The sequence below is a fragment of the Pelodiscus sinensis genome, chromosome 5 (genome assembly GCF_049634645.1).
Source record: "Pelodiscus sinensis isolate JC-2024 chromosome 5, ASM4963464v1, whole genome shotgun sequence".
NCBI lineage: Eukaryota > Metazoa > Chordata > Testudines > Trionychidae > Pelodiscus > Pelodiscus sinensis.
Window position 1 is genome coordinate 37,748,603 of NC_134715.1, and position 24,584 is coordinate 37,773,186.

The 24,584-nt window shown below is 45.4% G+C and overlaps 1 protein-coding gene and 1 long non-coding RNA gene across 2 annotated transcripts in view; one reads left to right on the plus strand and one right to left on the minus strand.

Annotated features, from left to right (window-relative positions):
• Positions 1-6,248: 6,248 nt before the first annotated feature.
• Positions 6,249-19,120, minus strand: LOC112546218 (uncharacterized). The gene is made up of 3 exons (XR_003089861.2): positions 18,983-19,120; positions 6,954-7,095; positions 6,249-6,536 (listed from the first exon to the last, which is right to left on the minus strand). It is a non-coding gene; the product is annotated as an uncharacterized LOC112546218 (long non-coding RNA).
• Positions 18,000-24,584, plus strand: part of FGF2 (fibroblast growth factor 2) — a 70,702-nt gene continuing 64,117 nt past the window's right edge. Inside the window, exon 1 of the mRNA XM_075929859.1 lies at positions 18,000-18,808. Coding sequence (XP_075785974.1) covers positions 18,157-18,808 — 652 coding nt within the window. The 5' untranslated portion in view covers positions 18,000-18,156. The remainder of the gene's footprint in view (positions 18,809-24,584) is intronic.

Sequence of the window (24,584 nt, forward strand, 5' to 3'; positions counted from 1 at the left end):
CAACCCCGCCCAGCTTGGTATCCTCTGCAAACTTAATAAGCATACTCTCTATGCTAATATCTAAATTGATGAAAATGTTGAACAGACCTGGTCACATAACAGACTCCTGCAGAACCCCACTTGTTAACCATTCTCAGAGTAGTTATTATCCAGCCAGTTATGCACCCACCTTATAGTAGCCCCATGTAAGTTGCATTTGCCTAGCTTATTGATAAGAAGATCATGCGAGACCATATCAAATGCCTTATTAAAGTCTAGGTATACCACGTCCATCGCTTTTCCCTTATCCACAAGACTCGTTATCCTATCAAAGAAAGGTATCAGATTGGTTTGACATGATTTGTTCTTTACAAATCCATGCTGGCTGTTACCTATTACCTTATTATATTCCAGGTATTTGCAGATGATAATTCCTTTATTACTTGCTCCATTATCTTTCCTGGCATGCAACTTGGTTTACTGGACTCCTCTAGTTGAGATCTAGCACACAAACTAAACTGGTCTTGTTGAAATGTGTAAAATGAAGTTAAGAAACTGTTAATGAAGTTAATACTACTGTTTTAAGTAGTATTGAATGAATGATCTCTTTGATCACCAAATGATTTTTTGGAATGCATGTTTTCATTTAAAAAAAAAAGCATTTATCTCTCTTTGCTATGTAGATCATCCTAAATTCTACAACTAGCTGCTAACCAGTCATGTCAGTGATCACTGTAAGATGTCCATTTGTGCAGCCACTCAGAGTCAAATGCTGTCCAGCTGATTAGCAGAGTACTCATAGCTATTTGGTTTTTTGTTTTGGTTTGGTTTTTTTGTTTCTAATGGTGATGCACATTCACACAGGCCTCAGTGCACAGAATTATTCTGCACATGGATAGAAAAGATTAGAGCAAACATTGCTTGTTAATAGGGAAAAATTTAACTCCAGTCCTTTTAGGACAGGGCCATTAGGTAGGAGTGATCTAATGATTCAGTTAATCTAAATTCTTTTCACTAATGGTCCATAGCTACCTTGCAAGTGGGCGGAGGCTCAGCCTCCCACCCCAAGGCAGGGAGCCCACACAGGTGCTCCAGCCCTGCTGCCTCCTCTCCTCTACAAGGTTGGAGCTCTAGAACCAGCTTCCTGCTGGGGGTTGAGGTTGAAAGCCCCAAACCTTACTGCCATTCATTCCCCCTTGCCCTGGTTGGGGGAACGGCAGCACACAGATAAGCTACCTGGAGGCTTTCCCCACTGCTCTCACTGGCTGGAATTGAGGCCATTGGGAGCAGCGGGAGGCAGTTCCTGGGAGCAGCAGGGGAGTGCAAAGCCTGATTAAGCATCTTTCCCCCCCCCCCGGCCCTCCCGCCCGCCAGCAGTGTTCCCTGCAAGCTGGGTGCTTGTGTGGACACTCAAAAGATTCAGATTCAAAGATTCAGATAGGCTACGTCTAGACTGGCCCCAAATTCCGGAAAAGGGATGCAAAGCAGGTAAGTCAGAATAGGGAAATCCACGGGGGATTTAAATATCCCCCGCGGATTTAAATAAACATGGCCACCGCTTTTTTTCCGGCTTGGGGAAAAGCCGGAAAAAAGCGTCTAGATATCTTTCAGGTAGGAATAAGAGATCCTCCGGAAAAGGGCTTTATTCCGGAGGATTGCGCCAGTCTAGACGCTTTTTTCCGGCTTTTCCCCAAGCCGGAAAAAAGTGGCGGACATGTTTATTTAAATCCGCGGGGGATATTTAAATCCCCCGCGGATTTCCCTTTTCTGACTTACCTGCTTTGCATCCCTTTTCCGGAATTTGGGGCCAGTGTAGATGTAGCCATACTGTCCAGTTAGGTGTGTTGTTTCTACTGGTGGTGCACAGTCACACATCAAATTTATTCTGTACATGGAGAGAAAAAAAATTTGTTAATGGATGGAAGAGTTGAAGGGAACACTGACCCCCAGACAGCTCTTATACCCTCCCTCCTGGCCAGCACCCTGTACCCCTCCCCCTGACCAACCCCCCCCACCACCACCACCACCCTCAACCTGCTCCCTCCCTCCTGTCCAGACTTCCACTCAAACACCCTACCTCTCACTCAGACCGCCCCCCCCACACTTCCTGTACTCCATCCCTCTCCCCTGGCAGCTCCCTCCCACACACTGAACCCCTAATTTTGGCTCCACCCCAGAGCCTAGGGGGGGCTCACAAAATCCAGTAACTCCAGAACAATTATTCTGGCTTGTGGGAAGCCTTGAACCTTGGTCTTCCTACAGTTCTTCCTTCCCAACTGTCCCTGCCCATGGGTCTGGTGCACCAGGCAAGTGAGGTGCTTCTGTTGAGAGAGATATCAGTAAGGGTTGGGGTTGGGATTTTTTGGGCAATTGCCTTTGTGTGTGTGTGTGTGGGGGGGGAGGGTCCCTGATGGACTTTTTTTGGGGGGGGTAGGTGGCCCCCGACTCCGAAAAAGTTTCCCCACCCTTGCCATAAATAAAGACCACTTTGAAACCTTTTATTTTGGACATAAATTAACATTTTATTATGCCATGTTGGTTTACCAACCTTTGTTTTTCAAATAAAGTTAAAGTGTTAAGTTAAAGCTTAATCTGTAATCACTATCAAAGTAAATATTGCCTTTCTTACCAGTCACATATGCCCCTTATGTAATAGCTCTAGGAGCCTAATATGAATAATGTAGTATTTAAGGTATTTAGAGATGAGCAAAGGCATTTCATTGTCATGAGTGGTTGGCTGATGGTCCAGAGAAAGGTTTGCTTTGAGTGGGGTGGGCTGCAGGTCAAAGTTTGAGAACCACTGTCTTAAAGGGGTAAGACTTGCACTGCATAAGCATTCTGCATCTTTTGAAAATTAGGCCCCTGGAACTGGACATCCAAAAATTGAGGTACCCTATGTAACTATTTACACATAAAGACTTTTGAACTCTTGTTTTCTACAGCATGGAAAGCAACCTGTTCCCCTTAAAATCTACCATCTTACATTAAATGCCTGTGCGTTTCAGTTAAACAGATTTCCGGTTTGTATTTAAGTATCTAGATCTCCGAATATGGGGGAAAAGACTAAATTAGAGCTAGGATGGATAAATGTTTGGCTCATTTATATGGTATAAAATGTGACCGAGAAACATGCAAATAAAATTGAAAAAGGGAAAGTCTAAAAATTGGTGCCTCCAGTCTTACTATATGGTGCGAAGTCTTAGGCAACAAAGAAGCCTGAGAAAATAATCTGTTCCATGGAAATGCAGATGTAGTGCATCATGACACCATGTGAGGAATGTATACATTTAGGCTAGGTCTATCCTACAGAGCTTTTGTGCAAAAAGGTCATTTTTCCGCAAAAACTTGTAGCGCGTCCACACAAATTGTTCTTGTGCAAAAACCTGAAGAACAAGAGGGATTTTTCCAATGTTGGTAGTCCTCCTTCTACGAGGATTAACTCCTTTTTGCGTAAGAGCTCTTGTACAAAAAGGTGTGTGTGGACAGGAAACAGGAGTTTTTTGCACAGAAAGAGGCAATCAAAAAAAGCTCAGGTGCCCTGGTGGCCATTCTGTACATAACAATCAGAGTTTCCTTTTGAGAGAGCGTCCATGCAGTGTGGCTGCACTCTTGTGCAAGAACTGTTTGCAGAAGGTCTCTTCTGCAAAAAGATTTTTGCGCAAGAAGTCTATAGTGTAGCCATAGCCTCAAAGACTTTCTGAAAGACACCTACATATAAAATGGGGGAATATGGGCTCAGACGACTTGGTAATGTAAAGTGCAGTCCTAACAACCAGATGGGTAAGAGTCCCATGAATCAGGACTGAAGGAAAAAGACAGATGCCAATCTGAGAAGAAGTGGCAAGAGATCCTAAGACAGTCATGTTTAACATGTAGGATGACAGAGGGCATGGCATGAACAGAGAACTCTGGAAGGACAGGACAAGTAGACCAGACCCCATTTGCTAGGGTAAAGTCCAGGAAGACATGAACATCTATATTTTAAAATCTCTGTAAAATGGAACTTACTGAGGTTGGACAAATACTCAGATATTTTGAGTGACTCCACAAATCTAAATTTTTGGATAGTATTCAATAGAGTTGGTTTAAAACCACAAAATATATGAATTTGGATAAATTATCTAATACTCTTTGATTAGTGTTTATATTTGTGAGGTTTTGTTTTTGACTAACTCAACTGCCTACTTCCCTGTCTTTAGCTACTCTCCTTCTCCTCCTTGATGTCATTCCACTTTCTCCTGGTGTTGCTTCTCTTGTTTCTTTCAGTGTATATTTTGTGTCTCCTTACTTCTCTCCAAATTCTAATGTACTTTCTATCATCAGTATCCTTCCTGCCTCCACATACCCAGACATAGTATGTAGAAACTAATAGTCATAAGACAAACTAATAGTCACATCCACATACGGAAGATAGTGGTCGAGTCAAGGAAAATAAACAAATGAAAAGTCAACCTCTGATTTCTCTTTGGTGCTAGGATTTGTACTAGAATATCCCTGAGCCCAGCTTGAGAGATCTGACTACTAGGCATATAGTAAATTAGAAGGTCTCACTGTCCCTCATTCTGGATGGTAGAAGGAGCACGTTCTATGTTCTTCCATTCCAAAACCTCCTGGTTGCTATGTTAAAACTCTTCTGCTAATTTACATTTTCCCCAGCCTCCTGACTTCTATGGGGTGGGGAGAGAGAGTGTTGGCTATTTGACCCTTAGCTTTATAGTAGATTTTTTTTAAGCCATAGTTTGCTGTCTGGTGTCTGCTCTTCTAATCTTGCAGTCACCAGCTACTGAACATTGTAGAGAATCCTAGCACAGTATTGAAAATAACTGTCATGACTGAGAATAAAAAATCTTGCTTTGCCTAATTCTTCTGATACTGGGTAAATGGTTACATCTATTCACAAGAGAATGAGTTTGTTGAAAACTTGATTGGATGAATGTCTACCTAGAGGAACAACTTTGTAGGAGAGCTATGGGGCTCAAAGGCTCAGAGACTCAAAGGCTATGTCTAGACTGCAGGGCTACGTCTAGACTGGCCCCTTTTCCGAAAGGAGCATGCTAATTTTAAACTTCAGAATAGGGAAATCCGCGGGGGATTTAAATATCCCCCGCGGGATTTAAATAAACATGGCCGCCGCTTGGGGAAAAGCCGGAAAAAAACGTCTAGACTGGCCCGATCCTCCGGAATAAAGCCCTATTCCGGAGGATCTCTTATTCCTACTTTGAAGGAATAAGAGATCCTCCGGAATAGGGCTTTATTCCGGAGGATCGGGCCAGTCTAGACGTTTTTTTCCGGCTTATCTACAAGCCGGAAAAAAGCGGCGGACATCTTTATTTAAATCCCGCGGGGGATATTTAAATCCCCTGCGGATTTCCCTATTCTGAAGTTTAAAATTAGCATGCCCCTTTCGGAAAAGGGGCCAGTGTAGACGTAGCCCCCAGGAGTCTTTTGTAAGAAGCTTTTCCGGAAGAGATCTTCCACAAAAACTTCTTCTGAAAGAGCGCGTCCATGCTGCTAAAGCATATCAAAAAAGCGATCTGCTCTTTGACACTATCAGTAAATCGCATTTAAGCTGTGATTGCTATGGATGGAATGGCCACCAGGGCACCTGTGCTTTTTCCTTTTTCAAAAAAACTCTCTCTTCCCCATCCACACACGCCTTTTTCCAAAAAAGCTCTTTTAGAAAAAGGCTTCTTGCTCATAGAAAGAAGTTTACCAATGCTGGAAAACCCCCTCTGTTCTTTCAATTTTTTTTCCCAAAAGCAATTGCAGTGTGGATGTAAGTGAAGATTTTTCAGAAAAATGGCCGTTTTTCCAAAAACTCTGCAGTGTAGACAGACCCAAATTTTCTCGTAGTCTAAATTTTCCTGCTCATGATTTATTAAAGATTCGATAAAGTTGAGCTGATGAATTGGATTTTTGCAGAACATGGTTATACCCCAGCACTATCTTTAAAACTAACATTCGATTAAGGGGATACTGCATTTCCACTTCCTAATGGAAGTTTGATGTCCTTCAAGGGGGAGAGGTTGGCTCTGCCAGGTGTCTAGAATCTATCTACCAGTGCCCCCAAACCCCCTACCAAAATAAGAATTCTTAGCTAAGAGTTCACAAATACAGAATCACTCTTGAACAAATGTAATTAAAATATTAGTTGGAAAAAGTGGTGCCACCATTTTGAATTGTTACAGCCCTGATTTTGTAGTGCTTATTAAGGTTACTTTTAGTGTGGGTAGTTGCATGCCACTGTTTCCTCCCACACAGATCTGTAATTATTCATTGTTCCAGATGTTTATATTTTGAAGTAAGCATGAAAATACAAATATTTCAGTTGTCAGTAATGACTCTAATGGTTACAAACTGGATTGCAAGTATTCTCAGTAGGGAGACCAAAGACTCAAAGTACATTGAACTACCTTTTTGCATTCTTCAGAGTGGTCCCTTTTAATATTCTGTAATAGTCCCAACACAGCAATTTTCAATAGTGCTGCTGTATTAGTGCAGGACTCTGTATCCTATTTTTAATGAAGACAGATGATTCTGAAACACAGCAGTTCAACCTGCAATACATTAGTGGAGAGGGATGAAAAAAAATCTTGCACTGATGCTGCCTGAGCCATACTAATTTTGTAAACACAAATTTCAGTCTCTGCTCTAGAGGGCTGTCTATTTTCTGCACCTTTTACATACACGAAATAACCTACATTCCATAAGAATCACATCCAGAAAGAGACTCCCAGAGGCCATGGTGGAGGGTTCAGTTTGGACCTTCTTGGTAGTGATTTACCAAATGGCTGAAGAAATCTATGTAGAGACAAGGTCATGGAGGTCTGGTCTCTTTTATTGGTGTAATAAAATTTCTCTCTTCAATAGAAGATGGCCCAATAAGAGTACTTCATCCACCTTTTGTCTAATATCCTGACACTGTGGCTTACATAGACCATTTACCAAGTCTTCAGAGAAGAGGATGAAGTTACCTTCATACTTCCACTTTGGGAGTATGGGGGAGTGATGGAGGTATTTGCATAGCAGCTGGCTCTACACTTCTCTTTCAACTTCGCCTTAAACAGTAACACTAGACCATCTCCACAGGTCAGAGGCTCTGGCAGCTGCAAAGGACTGAGGAAGAAATTGGATTAATTCCTAAGCAAGATAAATGAACTGTTTCATCATTTTCTCCTTTAAATCAAAGCTCAAAATTTATTAAGTTCCTTGCATTAGTACATATAAACAGATGTTGGCCCGAGGCCTTCCAACAGTGGGAGAAGGAGCAATTATCCCAGGGTCTGCTTTGTGGGGTTTGTTTTTCTTTGTTTTTTTTTAAAGGCCTCAGAGCTTTTGGAAGCAGATGTGGTAGCAGCCTGAGCCCTCTAAATCTCCACCAGAGTGCCATGCTGTGTGCTTTGGGCAGTTCTGAGGGCTGGCTGATCCCAATTGTGCCTCTTCTGCCCAAGGCACTGCCCCTTCTGGGAACACAGAGCAAGGCATGCCTCCTCCACCCCCACCGTGCCCAGGGGCTCAGAAAGTCTGTCTGTCCCCCTGCTTGAAATGTTTAATGCAGACATAGTTTGGCTAGTGCACCATAATCCACTAATTCTGGCCACATCTACACTACCTCCTGCCCCCTTCTCCCACCTATTGCTGTATTTGGGGAAATTGGCCCCAGCAATTGCCTCGCAAAGACACATACTGATAAATTGAAATAAAACCCTGGGAGTTGTTTCAATCTCCAACTCAAACTATTGCCCTCTTGTATAAAGCATCTCAGTATATCCTACTTTTTATCCTGCTTTCTTGGTTACTTAGGCCCACACAAATGGTGATTGTGACTAACTTGGATCCCTACATTTTTGTGCATCCTACACACTGATGTCATAAGCCAAGACTAATACCAGTGAGGTGAATATCCTTATTTGTTTGCTTTTCTCTTTCTGTTGGAATACCATATCGGAAGGGGAGAAAATACCAAACTACTTAGTAGGCTAAATTGACATTCAAATTCACCATCTACGATAATTAGTCCAGGAAGTCTTCAATAGTAGCTCAGACTTCTAAAATGATTGATCAGATGGCAACGGTCATAAATTGGATCAATGAATGACTACCTTATTAAATATGAAGACTTCAAGAAGACTCAAGTTAATGTAACTTTCAAAGTTGGATTTGCACAGAACACACTAGTGCAGGCATAACATAAGCGTAAAAAGGCCCAGTTCATTTTTGTACTAACTGTGTACAGATCCCAAGATGCATCTTGTCTATCAAATTCTTAGACTGTTTTTACTACCACTTCCTCGCTCTGCACAATAAATAACTTGCTTGATAAGTTACTCTGGGTGTAAAGCTGTATTTCTCAGTGGGCCACAAAACCACTTTGAGAAACCTGTTAACTGGCTGCGCCGGTTTATTTACCGGCGCTACGGCCATGGAGCCTTGTGGCTGCCATTGGCTCTGTTTTGCCATTTGCAGCGAAGAGGCCCCTTGGCTGCAGATGGCAAAACAGAGCCAATAGGAGCCTCGAGGCTCCATGGCTGTGCTGCTGGTAAATAAATGAACCAGCACGGCCAGTAAACCGGTTTCTCAAAGTACAGCCTGCATGAGGCTCCCACTGCCCCCCTTCTCTGATGCTTCACACTCGCCCCTCCCGAACCCACCAGCCTCTGTCCTACCTCTTTCCAGCTTCTCTCCCTCCACCCCCTGACACTAGGAGCTGGAGGGGTGGGGTGGGGTGGGATGGGGCTGGGTTGCTCACTGATTCTGGCCCAAGGGCTCTTGTTAGTGCCACAGGCCACCCTGCCCCCACCCCCCAAGCACAGGGGCTCCCCCAGATTGTTGTATGGACAGGACGGCTCTTTGATCTGTTCTGGGCACCACCAAAAATAAAAACCTGATGCTGGCAACCAGGTCTGTGACCCCCTGCTGGTGCCCAGGAAACTTAGGGGAGGCTACCTTCTATGAATGTAAATAGAATAAAAGCTGGAAGGGGTTGGGAAAACTAGACTGGGGCAAGAAGGTAGGAAGGGGCCAGGAATATGTTTGGAACTGCAGGCTGGAGTGGGGGAAGAGAGGTGGATTGGCTGAGTAAAGAAAGTAGGGATTGGGCATTGGGTAAGGGAATGAGGATAGGAGGGACTGGGAGCCAGTGGGTTTTGAGCAGGCAGGGAGAGTGGATTGACATCAGATGACTCAGTACAAGAGACTAGGCTCTGATGGTCAAGGAGACAAGGAACCAGTGAGGTAAGGTAGGAGTGGAGATGACTAAGGAACAATGATATCAGGGTGGGAGTACAACTAAGGAAGCCTCTTTTAGCTCTGGTCTTCACTAGGGAGTTATTTCACTATAACTCCCCTTATTTTGAAATAAGCAGTATGATCACACTGCCAAGCCTGTTATTTTGAATTAAGGGGCTGGTTATTTTGAAATAACTCCAGCTTTCCTTGGGAGAATAAGCTTATTTTGGAAACTCCCAAAATTTCCTAGTGTAGACATGCCCTCTAAGTAGAGACAGATTGTAAAAGGGAACGGATGGGTTAGCCAAGGCCATTGGGTACAATGAGCTTGAAGGGGAGGGGAGGAGACTGGGAATGGCTGGGCAGAGAAGGGAGGGGATCAAATTAGAAGGGATGGGACATACAGGCTCAAGTGTAGTGGGAAGCAGAAATCAAGAAGTCTATTCACTAGAGTAAGCTCTATTTCAAAGCCCAGAGTTTCCAAGGTTTGAGTTTCACCATTCCATTGTCAACAAATAACTGCAAAACCATTGGCAAATGTCTCCTCCCGTTCTCTCCCCCTCCACTCCCAAACTCCCACCATAGTCCAGGATCAGAGAGGGCAATATCCTGGTATCATTTATGCCACGGACTCAAGTGATGGTAGGCTGTGTTGTGGGTCTAAAGCTCCAACCCTGCAAATGACCCCTGTGAATGTCAGTATGACACAACATGATGGAATTTCTGGGTTTTTCAGTTGGGTTTTCATTAAAACCTAAATGGCATATAAAAACTAGGTTAAACAAGCAATACATTTGTGAAAGGGAAACATTCAAGAGCTAGGAAGAATTAGGATGAAGGTTTCCTGTGCTGTCTTAATGTAGCCTCTCCTTGTATGTATACATTGATAGTATCCTTTATTATTCAATGCATATCCATTCTGTACACGGAATCAGACAGCACTGCGGGGTGTCAGATATGGGACTATCTGTAATACCATTGCTTTACAGAAGTTGAAAGACATGTAATGAATGAGGCAGGGGACTGCAGTAAGAGAAAAGAGAAAAGAGAAAAGAATGGTCTTGTGGTTAAAGCAGTTGAATGCTGCCTTGAAAAGTATTGTCAGCCTTGCTGTAGAGCTCCTACGTGACGGCGGGCAAGTCACTTACACTTAGCAACCTCTTATAACAGTTTGTTTTCCTAAGTTGAGACCCTATCTAGACATTACAAATCTTTTTTTTATTTTTATGAACACAAGTAATGGATCAAATCTCTTCAGTGCTATTTTTTTTAAAAGATAGATAGAAAACTTGAGTAAAATAGGAAAGTCATTAAGTCAGGGAAAAATGCATGGACTGGCTATTGCTGGTGTTTTCCCATCACAGGCAAAATAAATATTTTGATGTCCATGTAAAAATGACCTGTAAGTAGAGGCCAAATTTAGTAGAATCTTATAACATGTACAACTGCTGATGGAGATTAGCAAGAGAAGGCAAAACACAACTTGACTAAAAAAACAACAAATTGTCTAGTAGCACTTTAAAGACTAACAAAACATGTATGGTATCATGAGCTTTTGTGGGCAAAAACCACTTCTTCAGATTATTGGAGTATAGTAAGTCCAGATCCAAGAATAAATAAGGGAAAGTAGAAGAGGTAGAAGTGGAGGGGAAGACAAAAAACAGTGAGTAGATAAAACTTTACTGTTTTCATGTTTATTTAGGTGTGTGTGTGGTGCTTTATAGTCATACAAAAACAAGGTTACACCTGTTAGCAGCCACATAAAGTTTTGGTCATGGACATTCTTCAGAGAATTCCTAGACCTGTGTGTAAGCTGATAGCATAATGGCAACTGACCACAGAGATGAGGTGATTTCACTGGAAAATGGGAAAATGCCTTTGGGAGAATATCAAGGAAGCAGAATTCTGAACGGTGTAATACTGTGCAGTTCAGTATTTGGGATTAATGCAGCTCTTGATTTAGTTGTCATAATCCTGAACCTCATGCCTATTAAAATGGAAAAATGCATATTTCCCAGCCTCTTAGAGCTGGCATTTCACCAGTTTTACACAAAGCAGGCAGGGTAAGTGCCTCTGCTTAGAGGCAAGAGGGCAATGATCACTGGGTTTGGAATTGGTAAATCGGAGCAAGCTCCCACTGGTCCCAAGTGAGCTGTCTGACTCAGCCAGGCTTGGCTCAACCCTACATTCAACCCAGGCTGTTTCCAGACCAAGGCCCTGCTTCTGGGGTCATCTCAACCCCTCTGAGCCCATTCTAGAGGGGTGCAGAGCTGGACCTGTTATCTCGGGCTGGCCTTGGCCAATCCGCATCTAGCCCCCAAGTGGACCCCATACGCCTAGTTTGGGCCTCATTGGCCCAATGTAACCCCACCCCTCCTCATTCCCCACTCCTCCCAGGCCAGACTGCACAAGTACTGGTGGCTGGTGTCAAACTGTCATGCATCCTGGGAATTACCTTTTATTAGTTGCTGGTGAGAAGGAGTGGTACCCATTGAAGTGCCTGAATGATAAATAGCGGTGGCCACAGCCCCAAGTCCTCTTCCTCTATGGCTCAGTGTGGGAGGTGAGGACGGGCCCCAATGCACTTTGGGAGCTGGGTGTGGGTCATCTCCCGTGGTTCCCCTGAGGAGAAGTGGGGGTTGAAATGTCCTGGCAGTGACTAGGGGGATCAGAAGAGTCTGAGGTAGGCAGTGGCTGCCATAGGAGGCAAGGTCCAACCTGCCTGTGCTGGTTGCTATGATGATTCTCCTTACCCATGTTAGAAATTCTGATGCAGATGAAGTGAAGTAGAGTCTGAACCCCCCAGCACCAGGGCCCTGTGGGCTGAGCCTGGCCCTGCCCCCATGTGTGTGTCAGGCCCATGCACTGTGGCTGCAAACCTCACCGGACCCCTGTTCCTCACAGGCACCTCAGGAGCTGGTTGACATCCTGCTGCAGTCACTGGAGAGCTCCTGCCTGGAGCAGCCCCAGTGCCCACTGCTCTGTGCTTGTAAACAAGGAAAGAACACTCAATAAAACAGCAGCAACATGTCTGAGCTGGTTTCCTTGCTGTGTGGCATTGCCTCTGATGGCTTTAACGGTTTGTTCATAACTGGTGCCGCTTGGCTAAAACCTGAGCGGTGCTTTTAAGAGTGAGCAACAGGCTGGTATCAGAGCAATGATGAGAGCTCCCATGAAGACCACGATTAAACTGGCCAAGTCATAAGAACATAAGAATGGCAGTACTGGGTCAGACCAAAGGTCCATGTAGCCTGTCTGCTGACAGTGGCCAGCACCAGGTGCCCCAGAGGGGGTGGACCGAAGACAATGATCAAGCCATTTGTCTTGTGCCATCCCTCTACAGCCTCTGACAAACAGAGGCCAGGGACACCATTTCTATCCCCTGGCTAATAGCTAATAAAGTCGGCACCAATGGTATAGAAGAGGATGACTAATGGATAAAGCATCAGTTTCCAATGCCTGGGATTGTGGGTTTGAGTCTGCCCACCTCTTTCCCTTCACAGAGGCTGGAGTACCAGTGCTATCTTCCTGCTGGGGGGATGGAGAGCCCCCAGGAGAACAGCAGAGCACACGCACACACTGCTTTCCAAATTGCACTCAATGGAGCATAGGGAAGCAGTGCTCCCCAAACCCTTTCATGCCCAGACCCCATATTCCTATCTGCTCCCTCCTCCCTCACACACACACCAAGACCACAGCCAGCTCCTGCACCCTCTCTCTTGGCCAGACTGCCCCTCCCCATCGCAGCCTGTCTCTGCACCCAGTGGGGCTATCAGCTACCATTGGTGCCAGGGCAAGGGAGGGGGAGAATGGCTTCACACCAGAGAAGAGACTGGGCTGAGGGCATCAGTTCTTAGCACTACCCAGGCCATGGTGCTGCTTCTGCCGCTCCCACCCACCACCCTGGGCTGGAGCTGTAGGAAGCTGGTGGTGGGTGCCTGGCTGCTCCCAGGGCAGGCAGCTTGCTCTGGGACTGCACCGTGACCTTGCTCCAACTCTGGCACACAGAGGCAGCCCGGCTGCTCCCACCTTGACTGCAGCTGGAAGCTTGGGCTGGGGCTGTAGTAGAGCTGCTCCCGTGGCAGCCTGGCCAAGAAGGCCCCAATCGGTCAGCATCCAGTCCCTGGCCCTGATCCTCAGGCAGGCCCCTGTCCATCCCCCATCTGGCCGCAGGAAGAGCTGGTGGCGCACTGTCCCCTCTGCTGTGACACAGATAGGAGGGGAGGCCATGATCCAGCTGCAGCAATCCTGGCCCCGCCTCTCGTCCAGCCGCTGCTGCCTGAGTGCAACAGCTCAGCCAGGTAAGGTAATCCAGCCCCCGCTCCTCATACTGTCCTCTCCCCTCCTCCCCAACACACTGTCCTGCCTCGTGTACTTTCCACATAACCCAGTCCCTGCCCTGAGCCCCTCATACACAGCAACCCAGACTCCTACACCCCTACATCTCCAGCCCCTGGCCATGAGATTGACAGACGACACCCTGAATGCATGCACGAAGCTGGATTTGACCCATCATGATGTGAACTTCAAGAAATGTGTGAAAAGATACTGCAGCAGAAGTCCTATTAAAGTCTGAGTAGTTGCATTTATGCTATTATTAATCACCATGTTGATTATCAATAATATTAAGTTGTATATTTCAGTCCTGCAAATGGGCATTCTTATACAGCTCTTGTCGACCACTTGTTCTGAATTTTGATGTAGTTTGGCTCTTCGATTTGAAAAGGTTGCCGACCCTGCCCGACCGTCTGTCTTCAGCACCAAAATGCTGAGCGCTCATGGCTGAAAGTCAATGGGGGCTGTGCTTTGAGCATGTAAGTTACTACAGAATGCTTTGTACTCTGAAAACTCTGGTACTAGGACCACCAAATTGGGCATCCAAGATCAATGGATGCTTTTGACTATAATTTCTCTGTGCCGCCATTCCCACTCTGTAAATTGGAGCAAATACTCTTTCATCTTGCAGGGAAGTTTGTGAAAATAAATTCATTAGTCTTTGTGAAGACCAGGGTAAAACATGTAAGGCAACTGAATTTCTGTCCTTAGAGCAGGGTTTGAGTAGTGCACAGTATACAAGGCTAAGGGTTATGTACTGAACAGAGAGAACACAAAATATTGAATAGCCGCTCTTTAAGCACCATCTAGCATGAGCACAAAAAGAGGCAGGGAGACAATACAGAAAAATATGTGGTCATAATGCAAATACACAAGGGGCCAAATTAAGTTTATACCCAGGCAACAGGAACACTGGTATTTTACAGCTTTTGAATGCCTGGGTTTTGTGACCTTAATGTTTTTTGTGCCTAACTGTAATACTCTAAAGGGGCAAATTCCGGGGATTGTCCCCGAATTCAGCTCTGTAGAAGCTATTTTATGTTTAGCTAGAAGCCATCTTGTATAACAGAAACCATTTCAGCTTTTTGTCTTTGCACGTAGGCCAAAGTGAACTTTCTATCACCCCATGCGCCAGGCCAAGACAAATGTGCTATTGGAATGTGTTAATTGGGCTGGTTCAAAAAGGAAAGGTACTCCCTCGTACCTGTCCGCCATCTTGTTGATAAGGCTTTGTTTTTCCTAGTTTAATTAATTATTTCTGTAATTGAATGCCCTGACGTCATTGGCTTCAGTGACATGTACTTTTGTCACAATAGTGACTTAGTTGAGTTGATATAGGAAGAAAAAGTGTTCTAAAGTCTCATCAGGGAAGGAGAAACCAACCAAATTAGATAGTCTGCTGTTATCTCTTAGTGATGGGAACTTTATATGGAATTCCAAATTTGTGTAAGGAAAAGGAACCAAGGTTCATAGATTTTTGTTCCTTGCTGCACAATACATGTGAGATAAGTAAATCTTTATAATTAGCAATGGATTGTCATGAAAATAACAATGTCCAGGTTAGCTTTTTCAGAGATCTTTACTGAAAGGATCATGTTCCGTAATCAAAGGGCTGTTTAAGAGTGCCAGAGTGGACAACTTCTTCCTACACACCCTCTTGTTCACAGCTGTAGTAACAAATTGTTCACTTCGATTTTATCTTAACTATTAACTTAATACTAGCTCTTGTGTAATAGCACATAGTTTCTGCTTAGGAAGAGAACAAGAACTAGGTGGTCCAAGCAATCAAGAAGATGAAACTTCTTACACCCTTGTAGGGTGACTATTCCAGGTCAGGCATGAGGTCATTGACTGGACAGTATTAGGGAAAAATCACATTTTGGCTGTCTCCAGACTCTGGCCTTTGGACAGAAGTTGACAGTTGTATAAATTACATAGAGAAAATGTTTTGCGCTCCTCTCCAAGAAACCAACAAGACTTGGCCACAGCCCCACAGGCTTGAACAGTTGTACTTATGATATTTATAAAATCAAATATTGTAGATGTTATGTTTATACATGCAATATTTAAAATACAAGCACATGGCAATTGTTGTATAGTTAGATAATACAGAAAGAATTACTTCTATCACATTGACAGATAAATCCAATATGGAGGAGCAATGGGAATTGTACCACCAATTCTAGATGCTTGGTTTGGGGTGGTCCTTGTCTAAAACGAAAAGCTAATGCAATGCATGACACTGATTTATGTGCACATTAAAGTAAGTGATTTGGCTATTCGTCTTACTAGAATTATATAACTGTCAAGAGGCAGCTATATTTGCAATAGATTTTAATACAATATCAAACTGGACATTGTTTGGTATTGAGTAGCAGTGATGGAGAGGCTTGTAGTTTGGCATTGCTGGGGTGGGAGAAAATCACTTTTTAAACATAAATATAGTATTTTTGTTGAAAGTAGTCAACCATTTGTCTGACTGCCTTATTTGTTGAATTGGGGTAGAACAATTGTCCCTTAGCCCTCATTTTCCTGGAAAGGTAACGAATATATGTTTGCATAGCTATCAAATGTTTTTTCCTTGAGGTATGAACTTGGTTTATAATGTCCTGACAGAGAGGAATATTGTGTTATGAGGATCCCTTCTGGCAGCCCAGATCTGTGGATCAAGTGGAACAAATTGTGGGTCATCTTCTGGCAATATTTCCTGCTGGTGCAGACTGATAACAGGAAGAGTGTTTTATTCTGTGTTTTCTGACTGTTTACTGTGCTCTTCAGAAATAGTGGAGGAGAGGATTTAGCAAACACTCTAAGGTTGGGCCACTTCTACTAACACAATAAGTCATAACTAATGCTCCTCTAAGATTTACTTGTCTGTTCCTTTTCTTCCGCCATACAGTTTTCATCATTCAGCTTTGCACAAAGGAAAGATTCCTATTACTTGTAAATCTTGTATACATTTTTGCTCTTTCTTGATTCCCAAAAGGAGAAATATTTGGCCTTTTTATTCTTGGATATGCACACACCAGTGAAGAGGAAATATTGTGTCTTTCAGCAGAGTCATCTTTACCCATACCTAGACTGTAGAGTTGTGTAGGACACTTGAAAATCTGGGGCAACAGTGGGCTACGTCTACACTGTAGCCTTCTTCCAGAAAAGCTTATGCAAATGAAGCATGGAGTGGAATATTGCCATGCTTCATTTGCATAATTAACGAGCAGCCCTTTTTGCGCAATAGGCTTTTGCGCAGAAAGGAGCTGTCTACCTAGCTCCTTTCTGTGCAAAAAACCCTTCTGTCCAAAAACCCCCTCTTGCGCAGGAGCCTTTTCCCTGGAAAAAATGAAGAACGGCTTGCGCAAGAGGGGGGTTCTGCGCAAAAAGGAGCTGTCTACACAGCTCCTTTTTGCGCAAAAGCCTCTTGCGCAAAAACAGCTAACTAAATATGGAAATGAAGCATGGCGCTATTCTACACAAGCTTCATTTGCATAAACTTTTCCAGAAGAAGGCTACAATGTAGGTAGACGGAGCCTGGCTCTTAATGTGGATCCACCTGCCTCTTCCTATCCCTGTTATGTGGCTCTGCTTCTTCCGGAGAGGATCTAGTTAACTAAAAAATAACACAGCCTGCCTGACCTATTAGCAGAACATTGAACCTGTGAAAGAGCCATTCAAGTGATAACAAATCCATTTTACAAACATTTTTCCAAGTCCAGGTATATACTGTCAATTTTTTAATTTACCATGTGAGAGTCTAGAGGGCCTTGCTTTAAAATTTGATTTAAAAATAATCCATTTGTGTGTTACTGACAGGCCTGTCAACAGGCGGTGGAAGGAAAGGGGCTGCTCTTTTGCCTTTTAAATCTAGTAAGAACAAGAGGCAGCTAGGATAACAGAATGCAGGACAATGTAGCACTTTAAAGACTAACAAGATGGTTTATTAGATGATGAGCTTTATCTGAGGAAGTGGGTCTGGCCCACGAAAGCTCATCATCTAATAAACCATCTTGTTAGTCTTTAAAGTGCTACATTGTCCTGCATTTTGCTTCAACTACCCCCGACTAACACGGCTACATTTCTATCACTAGGATAACAAGCACTCCCCTCCCCTTATCTACTAATCCAGTAGTTGATAGACTTTTGCTTTAGTACTGGTTTAGCTGATTGTTTGAAATTTAACATCCCTACTAGGCAATTTAGACTGGGAGGTGGGAGTTGCTGTTTTCCTGGCACTGGAGCAGAGACGATTCAATTTATTCCTGCCCCGAAGTGCAGGTCCTAGGGTGTGAAATGAAGATCTTCCTCACGCCCCCACTAGCTTTAATACCCCCCCTTAACCGTCGTCTACAAACCCCCCTCCAGAAGAGCAAATGAAAAAAGGGTTGGTATAGTGCCTAAAAAGTGACACCGCCCCAGCTGGCTCCTTTCTGCGGCGCCAGCTGCCCCAGACTCGCTCTGTCTACGACCAGTTTGTGAAAGCGCGCGGATGCTGTTGCCCTGCAGCCGGCAGAGGGTCGGGAAGGGGACTTTCCCTGCGCACTCCAGGCGAGGGAGCGGGCGGGGAGGCAGACAGGAGGCTGGCTGTGCGGCCAGGGGAGGCAGGGCCGGGCAGGGTGGATGGGGAGGGAACCGCTCCTCCGGCTCGGCTGCCAGTTTCTCCAGCAGGCGCAGCAGGAGGCTCCCAGTCCCCCCGGCCAGGCAGCGGAGCGGCCCAGCGAGCCCCCAGCGCCGGGCAGGGGGCGGAGCAGCAGCGGGAAGCCGAGGCGCACAAACAAGTGGCTGAGAGCGGCGCTTGCCTCTGGCCCGCCGCGACAGCCGGGCGACGCTCGTTCCCGCACCTTGGCCGGCCCACGGGCTCGCGGCGCCCGGGCGTTGCGCAGCACCCTCAGCCCCGCCGGGCAGCCGGGAGCCGCTTCCCGCGCGGAGGCGGCAGGGCCGGGGCGTCGGGCTCGGAGAGGAGGGGCCGGGCCCCCACCGGCAGGGGCGAGGCTGGGCGGGCGCGGCGAAGGGCGAAGCCGGCAGGGGGCGAGGCTGGGCGGCCGCGGCAGGGGGGCCGGGCACCAGGGGGTCTCCCCGGCCCGGGACCCCGCGGCGGGGCGGATGGCGGCGGGGAGCATCACCACGCTGCCCGACGACGGGGGCAGCGGCACCTTCCCGCCGGGGCACTTCAAGGACCCCAAGCGACTGTACTGCAAAAACGGGGGCTTCTTCCTCCGCATCAACCCGGACGGCAGAGTGGACGGAGTCCGAGAGAAGAGCGACCCGCACAGTGAGTACCAGCCTCTTCCCCTCCCACCTGGGCACGGCTTCGGGGCAGGCCCCGCCGAGCCCCAACTCCTCCCGGAGGGGGCACTCCTGGCTCCCTTGAAAACAATGGCAAGCGCTCGCGTCCCGCTTAGTGGGGGCAGGACAGCGCCCCAGGCATCCAACCTGTGCCTGTTACCTTCGAGCCATCGGTGGGTGGGGTCGAGGGCCTGAGTGCTCTCCTGCTTTGGGCCCCCACCTGCTGTGCGATCGGGGGCTAATCACTCAGCCTTTCTGGGCTTCTTCACATGAGAAAAATCTCCCGGTGTGTGATCAGGATTGGGGACAGTCATAACCATGACTTCGCAGTCAGTGCAGAGGAGCTTCATTCAGGATTGTGACGCTTTAAGGCTGGTTAGCTGCCTGGGTGCCTCAACTGCAAACTGTAGCCAGGAGTTTAACTAGAATGCTCCCCATCCTATTCAAGCATAGGAAAACGTTCTTGCCTATACCCGACTTTTCCCCTGTCTCCAAAATGGATAGAACGCCACTTGCCTAGTTCATTGAGAGTGAAGTTTACGGTTCCTAACAGGAGATGATCTCAGTGTAGATGGTAAATACTTTGTCTGCTTTACTAACGGTTATGGCTCTATTAAAGCACATAAGCTCTCTTCCTCAACCAAAAGAGTGGGGCACCTGTTTGTAAAAGGTTTTCAATTTCATGTATAAACTAGGGATGTTAATGCATCTAATTATGTAATCGTGTAACCACTGAAAATCATATAGAGGCAACAGCATGGGTGAGGGTCTGTGTGTAACCCTGCACATTAACTGATGTAAATGGTTACACTTTCACATCCCTAATATAAACTTGGATCAAAAGACAGTAAAAACAAGTGTACAATACTTTGAACCAACTCCTAGACAGTATTTGTTGTCAGTCAAGCATTACTGATGGGTTCCTAGCAGGTTTTCTACTCAGTCAGTGCTAAACCCTGATTAATAGGTAGCAGGTTTAACAAAAACAAAAGGAAGTTTTTCTTCACTCAGCTCAGTCAACCTATGGAACTCCTTGCCAGAGGATGTGGTGAAGACTACGACTTCAACAGGGCTCAAAAAAGAGCTAGATAGATTCATGGAGGTTAGATCCATCAATGGCTGTTAGGATGGGTAGGAATGGTGTCCCTAGCTTCTGTTTCTCTGGAGGTGGGTGACAGGAGAGGGATCACGGGAGGATTACCTGTTGTGATCCCTCCTTCTAGGGGATCTGGTATTGGCCAGTCTCGGCAGACAGGATACCGGGCTAGATGGACCTTTGGTCCGACCTAGTATGGCTGTTCTTATATTCTAACTTGTGTGTGTGTGTGTGTGTGTGTGTGTTTCTCCTGTCTATTAGAGAGAGCCCCCAAAGATCACAAAATCAGATAAGGATCGAAGGCACCAGGCCAGGTTTATTGCCAAGCAAAGTACAGTAATAGTTGTCAACGAATAGACTTGCCCCAGAGCCACTACTCATATGTACCTCATGACCAGTGCCTGTAAGCTGAGCACTTGTGTGGACACTCAGGAGAGATACAGATGCTTCTTAGCTGATTAGCAGAGCGCCCGCAATGCCTAGAGCCATCAGCATGTATTTCTATTGCTGGTGCACATCTGCACATGTGTTGGTGCACATAAAATTTATTCTACACATGGATGGAAAAGCTTAGTGGGAACATTGCTTGTGACAATGGAATACCTCACTCAAAACTATTGATCTAATATTACCCCCTTGACTAGACAACAATTCTTTGAGTGTACACTTTTAGACACAGGTGCAAACAAATTACACTTCACTCCTGACATATCAGGTTGCCGTCTTCTGACATTAGATCCACCCCTTACCTTGTACATAGTTCTGTCACTATCTATCATGCTGTCAGTTTAGACCCTGTCCTAAATCTGGTTTTGTATGTTCTTGTTATCTTTGGTGTGTGTTGGTACCAAGATGTTTCTCAATGAGGTGTCCTTCATGACCTCTGGAATGTGCTTACAGCCTGTGCTTAGCAGGTATGTGTGTTTCCGTAACATCAGCCCTGTTCTTGCCAGCTTCTGTGAGCAGGGCCTGCCTCATGCTCACAGCTTAATTCTGTTTTATATTAGCAAAGTCTTTACCATTGCTGTTTAGGTCAATGTTTGTTTCGGGCCCTCATCTTACTACATTGTTCTAGGGGAAGAGATATCTCTCCCAGTGTGCTCCCTCTTGGGACAGGAATAAGGTTTTGGGATGCAAATGTCAATTCACTTCCTCTCTTTTGAAAGAGGATCAGAGTACATAGAATGGTGTTGCCTTGCACTGCTGGAGGCCTGTGGTATCATCATGGATATTACCATATTTCCTACGACTTTGGTGAAGAAATGGTAAAATCTTGTCTGACACCGCCTGTGTCTTGTTTGTTTGTTTTTTCCTCTGAAATATGGAAAAGCCAAACAAAAGAAAGTTTATTTTTTAAAAAGTTCTTTGCAAACTGTGTGAGTTCTGACTAAACAAGGCAGCACCAAGTATCCAGTCAGTTTTGTAAGATGTACAGAACCTCTCAGGTCTCTGTTTTAAGGGTGTAGAGGAGTAGCTTATCGGGTAGCACTATCGACTACTCACTCATTTTCCCCCCCCCACTCTGGCAGGAGAGGGCAGCTGGCAGGAGCGGGTGCTGTCTGAATCTTTGTTCTTGGGTCTCAGCACACAACTCTCCCCCCTCCCCCACTTTGCATTTTTAAAGGGAAGTTGGCAGGAGAGGACATTGGCTGAATCCCGTTTCAGCACTCGCACCAGCTTCCCTTTAAAAATGCAGAGCGGTAGTGAGTGGGGGGGGGGGGGGAGGGTGTTGTGCTGAGGCCCAGGAGCAGGGAAGCAGCCAGCATCCTCTCCTGCTGTCTTCCCTTTAAAAATGCAAAGTGGCAGTAGGAAGTTGTGTTGAGACCCAGCATGAGCTGGGAGTGAGCACTGATGCTGCCCTTCCTTATCGACTAGTTGAGTAGTCAATGTAAATTCTATCAATTGCTCAATTAGCCAGTTAACTGCTACTTACCATCTCTAGTCTATATTGAAATGACTACCAAGCAAACAAAGCAGGTTTGCTTTCAGGAGACCTCTGGTAGAGACTTCTGGTTGAGACCAGAAGGAAACTGTTGGAAATACCTGAGTTGATATTCCATCCACAACTGCCATCTTGCTTTGCCTCAGGCCATGAGTACAGCATGGCTTCCTGAAAGGACTATATTTTCTATTAATCTTTATCTCTTAGAGAAGTGTTTCTCAACCAGTGGTATGACTTGAGAGAAGTCTGAGGGGCACATCAATACCTGAAATTTGAAGAAAACTGAATTTGTTTTAAATTTTACAGCACTTTATTATTTTTGTAATTTTTACACCCAAAAATGTCATCAGCAGCCTGGCTATGATTAAGTTGTTTAAACAAACATGTTGCAATGGTAGAAAAAAATGTGTGTCTGAAAACTGTAGGTACTTGGGGTACTTTTTTTTTTTTTTTTAAGGGGGTAGTTTATAAAAAAAAAAAAAAAAAAAGGATGAAAAACACTATCTTAGAGGCTTCCTAGGAACTTAGGAGACATTTTTATTCCTCACTAATCAGGATGTTCTTGACTTTGTTCATGAACTCAAGTTGCTTCTCTCTGAAGTTATAAGAACCTATAGACCCCATAACAGTCGTTGATGCTATGATCCCAAATTACCTAATAGATTAAAATATAGAAATGATTTGAAAATAATGAATTAAAATGATCATGGCCTTCTGTAGTGTCCTGATTAAATAAAGAGGAAAGTAGAAGTGTGGTTGCTTATGCTAAACCCAATATAATTAAATGTGAGCTGAAAATGAATTGCAATCCTCCCTGATTAAGAGCCATACCTCTAAGACAGTGGTCACCAAGCAGTAGATCAGGATCTACCGGTAGATCTTGGAGCCTCTGACAGGTGATCCTGACTGGTTTGGCCAAGAGGCTGTCAAGCATAACACTTCAACTGCCTCTTCCCCCACTGCTGTGCATCTCCTACCCTTTGCCTTGGAGCTGCCCCTCCCCCAGAGATCCTCCTGCTTGCTGTGCAGAGCAGGAAAGGGAGAGGAGGGGGCGCTGATGTCAGGGTGCCCCCTCCCATCCTGTATTCTATCTTCACAGAATGGAGGGAGGCACAGGACTTGGAATGGAGGGAGTTTGCTGGCTGCTTCCAGGGCAGGGGGGTGAGCCTGCCTTAGCCTCAATACGCCACCACCCAGGAGCCACCTGAGATAAGCAGTGTCCAGCTGGAACCAGCTACAAACCCCTGCCCCAGTCATGAACCCCCTCCTACACACCAAGCCCCTGCCCTAGCCCTGAGTCCCTTGGACCCAAACGCCATTACATAGCCTGTACCCTGAATCGCCTCTTACACCCCAACTCCCTGCCCCAGGCTCAGCTCAGAGCCCCTGTCATACTCCAAATCCCTTAGCCCAAGACCAGAGCCTGAGCCCCAACATGTTGCCCCTGCCTGGTGAAAGGGAGGGAGGATGGGGGAAAGAGGGAGGACGGAGTGAGCAGGGGTAGGGCCTCAGAGAAAAGGCACAAAGGAGTTGGGGCAAGGATATTTGGGTTTGAGGTAGATCCTGGATTGCACTTAAATTCAAAAAGTGATCTTGTACTTAAAAAGGTTGGAGACCCCGGCTCTAAGAGATCAGTAGTCAGCATCTTTCCTTTGGACACTTAAGTTAATGGTTAGACTTTTCGAATACTCTCATCACCCAATAGCGCCTGTTCTGGGATTTGTTGGGTGTTGAGTATTTCTGAAAATCTGATCACTTAGGTTAGGTACTCGGACAAGAGCTGAGGTTATTCTTAATGTAGTCCTACCTGTGGGTTCTGAACATTCCAAAAAAATCTGGCCCTAGAGATCCAATTACATCACTTTCTTTTCACTAAAGTTATTCCCTCAATTTTTCACTCTAAAGACATTATCTTACTGTTTAAGTTCCCATTGTCTGTTGCATAGTTTTTTGTTTACTGTGTTTCCAGTTTCTAATCCTACCTTTTTCCCACAATGTATCTGTCATAGTCAACCTAAAGTTTTTTCCAGCTCTGGGACGCAATTTGCTTTAAAGAAAGATAGCACAGCAACCCTATAAAGGAAAGAAAAGATCTTTTTAAGACTTAGAATGTAATGAATATTTTTATAGCTAAAGTTAATAGCTAAAGACCAAGTTGACCATACTTGCTGGTATGACATTGGAACAGAGATGCCACCTGCTGAATTCTCCTTCACTGGAATCGACGTGTCTGGCACAAGACTTCTTGCAGTGGGCTAAGAATGAGAACATGTGCCATGGGATGTGTACTGTTCATCTTCCAAGCAGAGCTATGTAGCATACTTGCTGTCAACTAGATGTGGCCTGTAGGTAGGGGACCACATTCTGGATGCCACCTATAGGCCAGTGAGTTACTCTAGCATTTCTTTGGATGCTCTGGGGGTCTTTTTGGAGTAAGAAAGGCAAATGTCTCTCAATACTTCTCTCCCCCTGCTCCCTGGTGCATGATTTAGCCCTTGTAGTGGGGTCTGCCCACCCCATCACGTGACTATGGCTCTTCCGACATGTGGTCTTCACTCTTGATTGGCGACTCCTGGCTCCCTTGCTAGTCCATAACTCCCTTTCCCCGCGCAGGACTCTCAATCCACCAGTAGTCTGCTCCACAGGGCTAACGGTCTCTTAGTCACAGTCAATAGATGTCCTTGACCCAAGGTTACTAGGGCCTAATGGCCAAAGTCAGCAAGT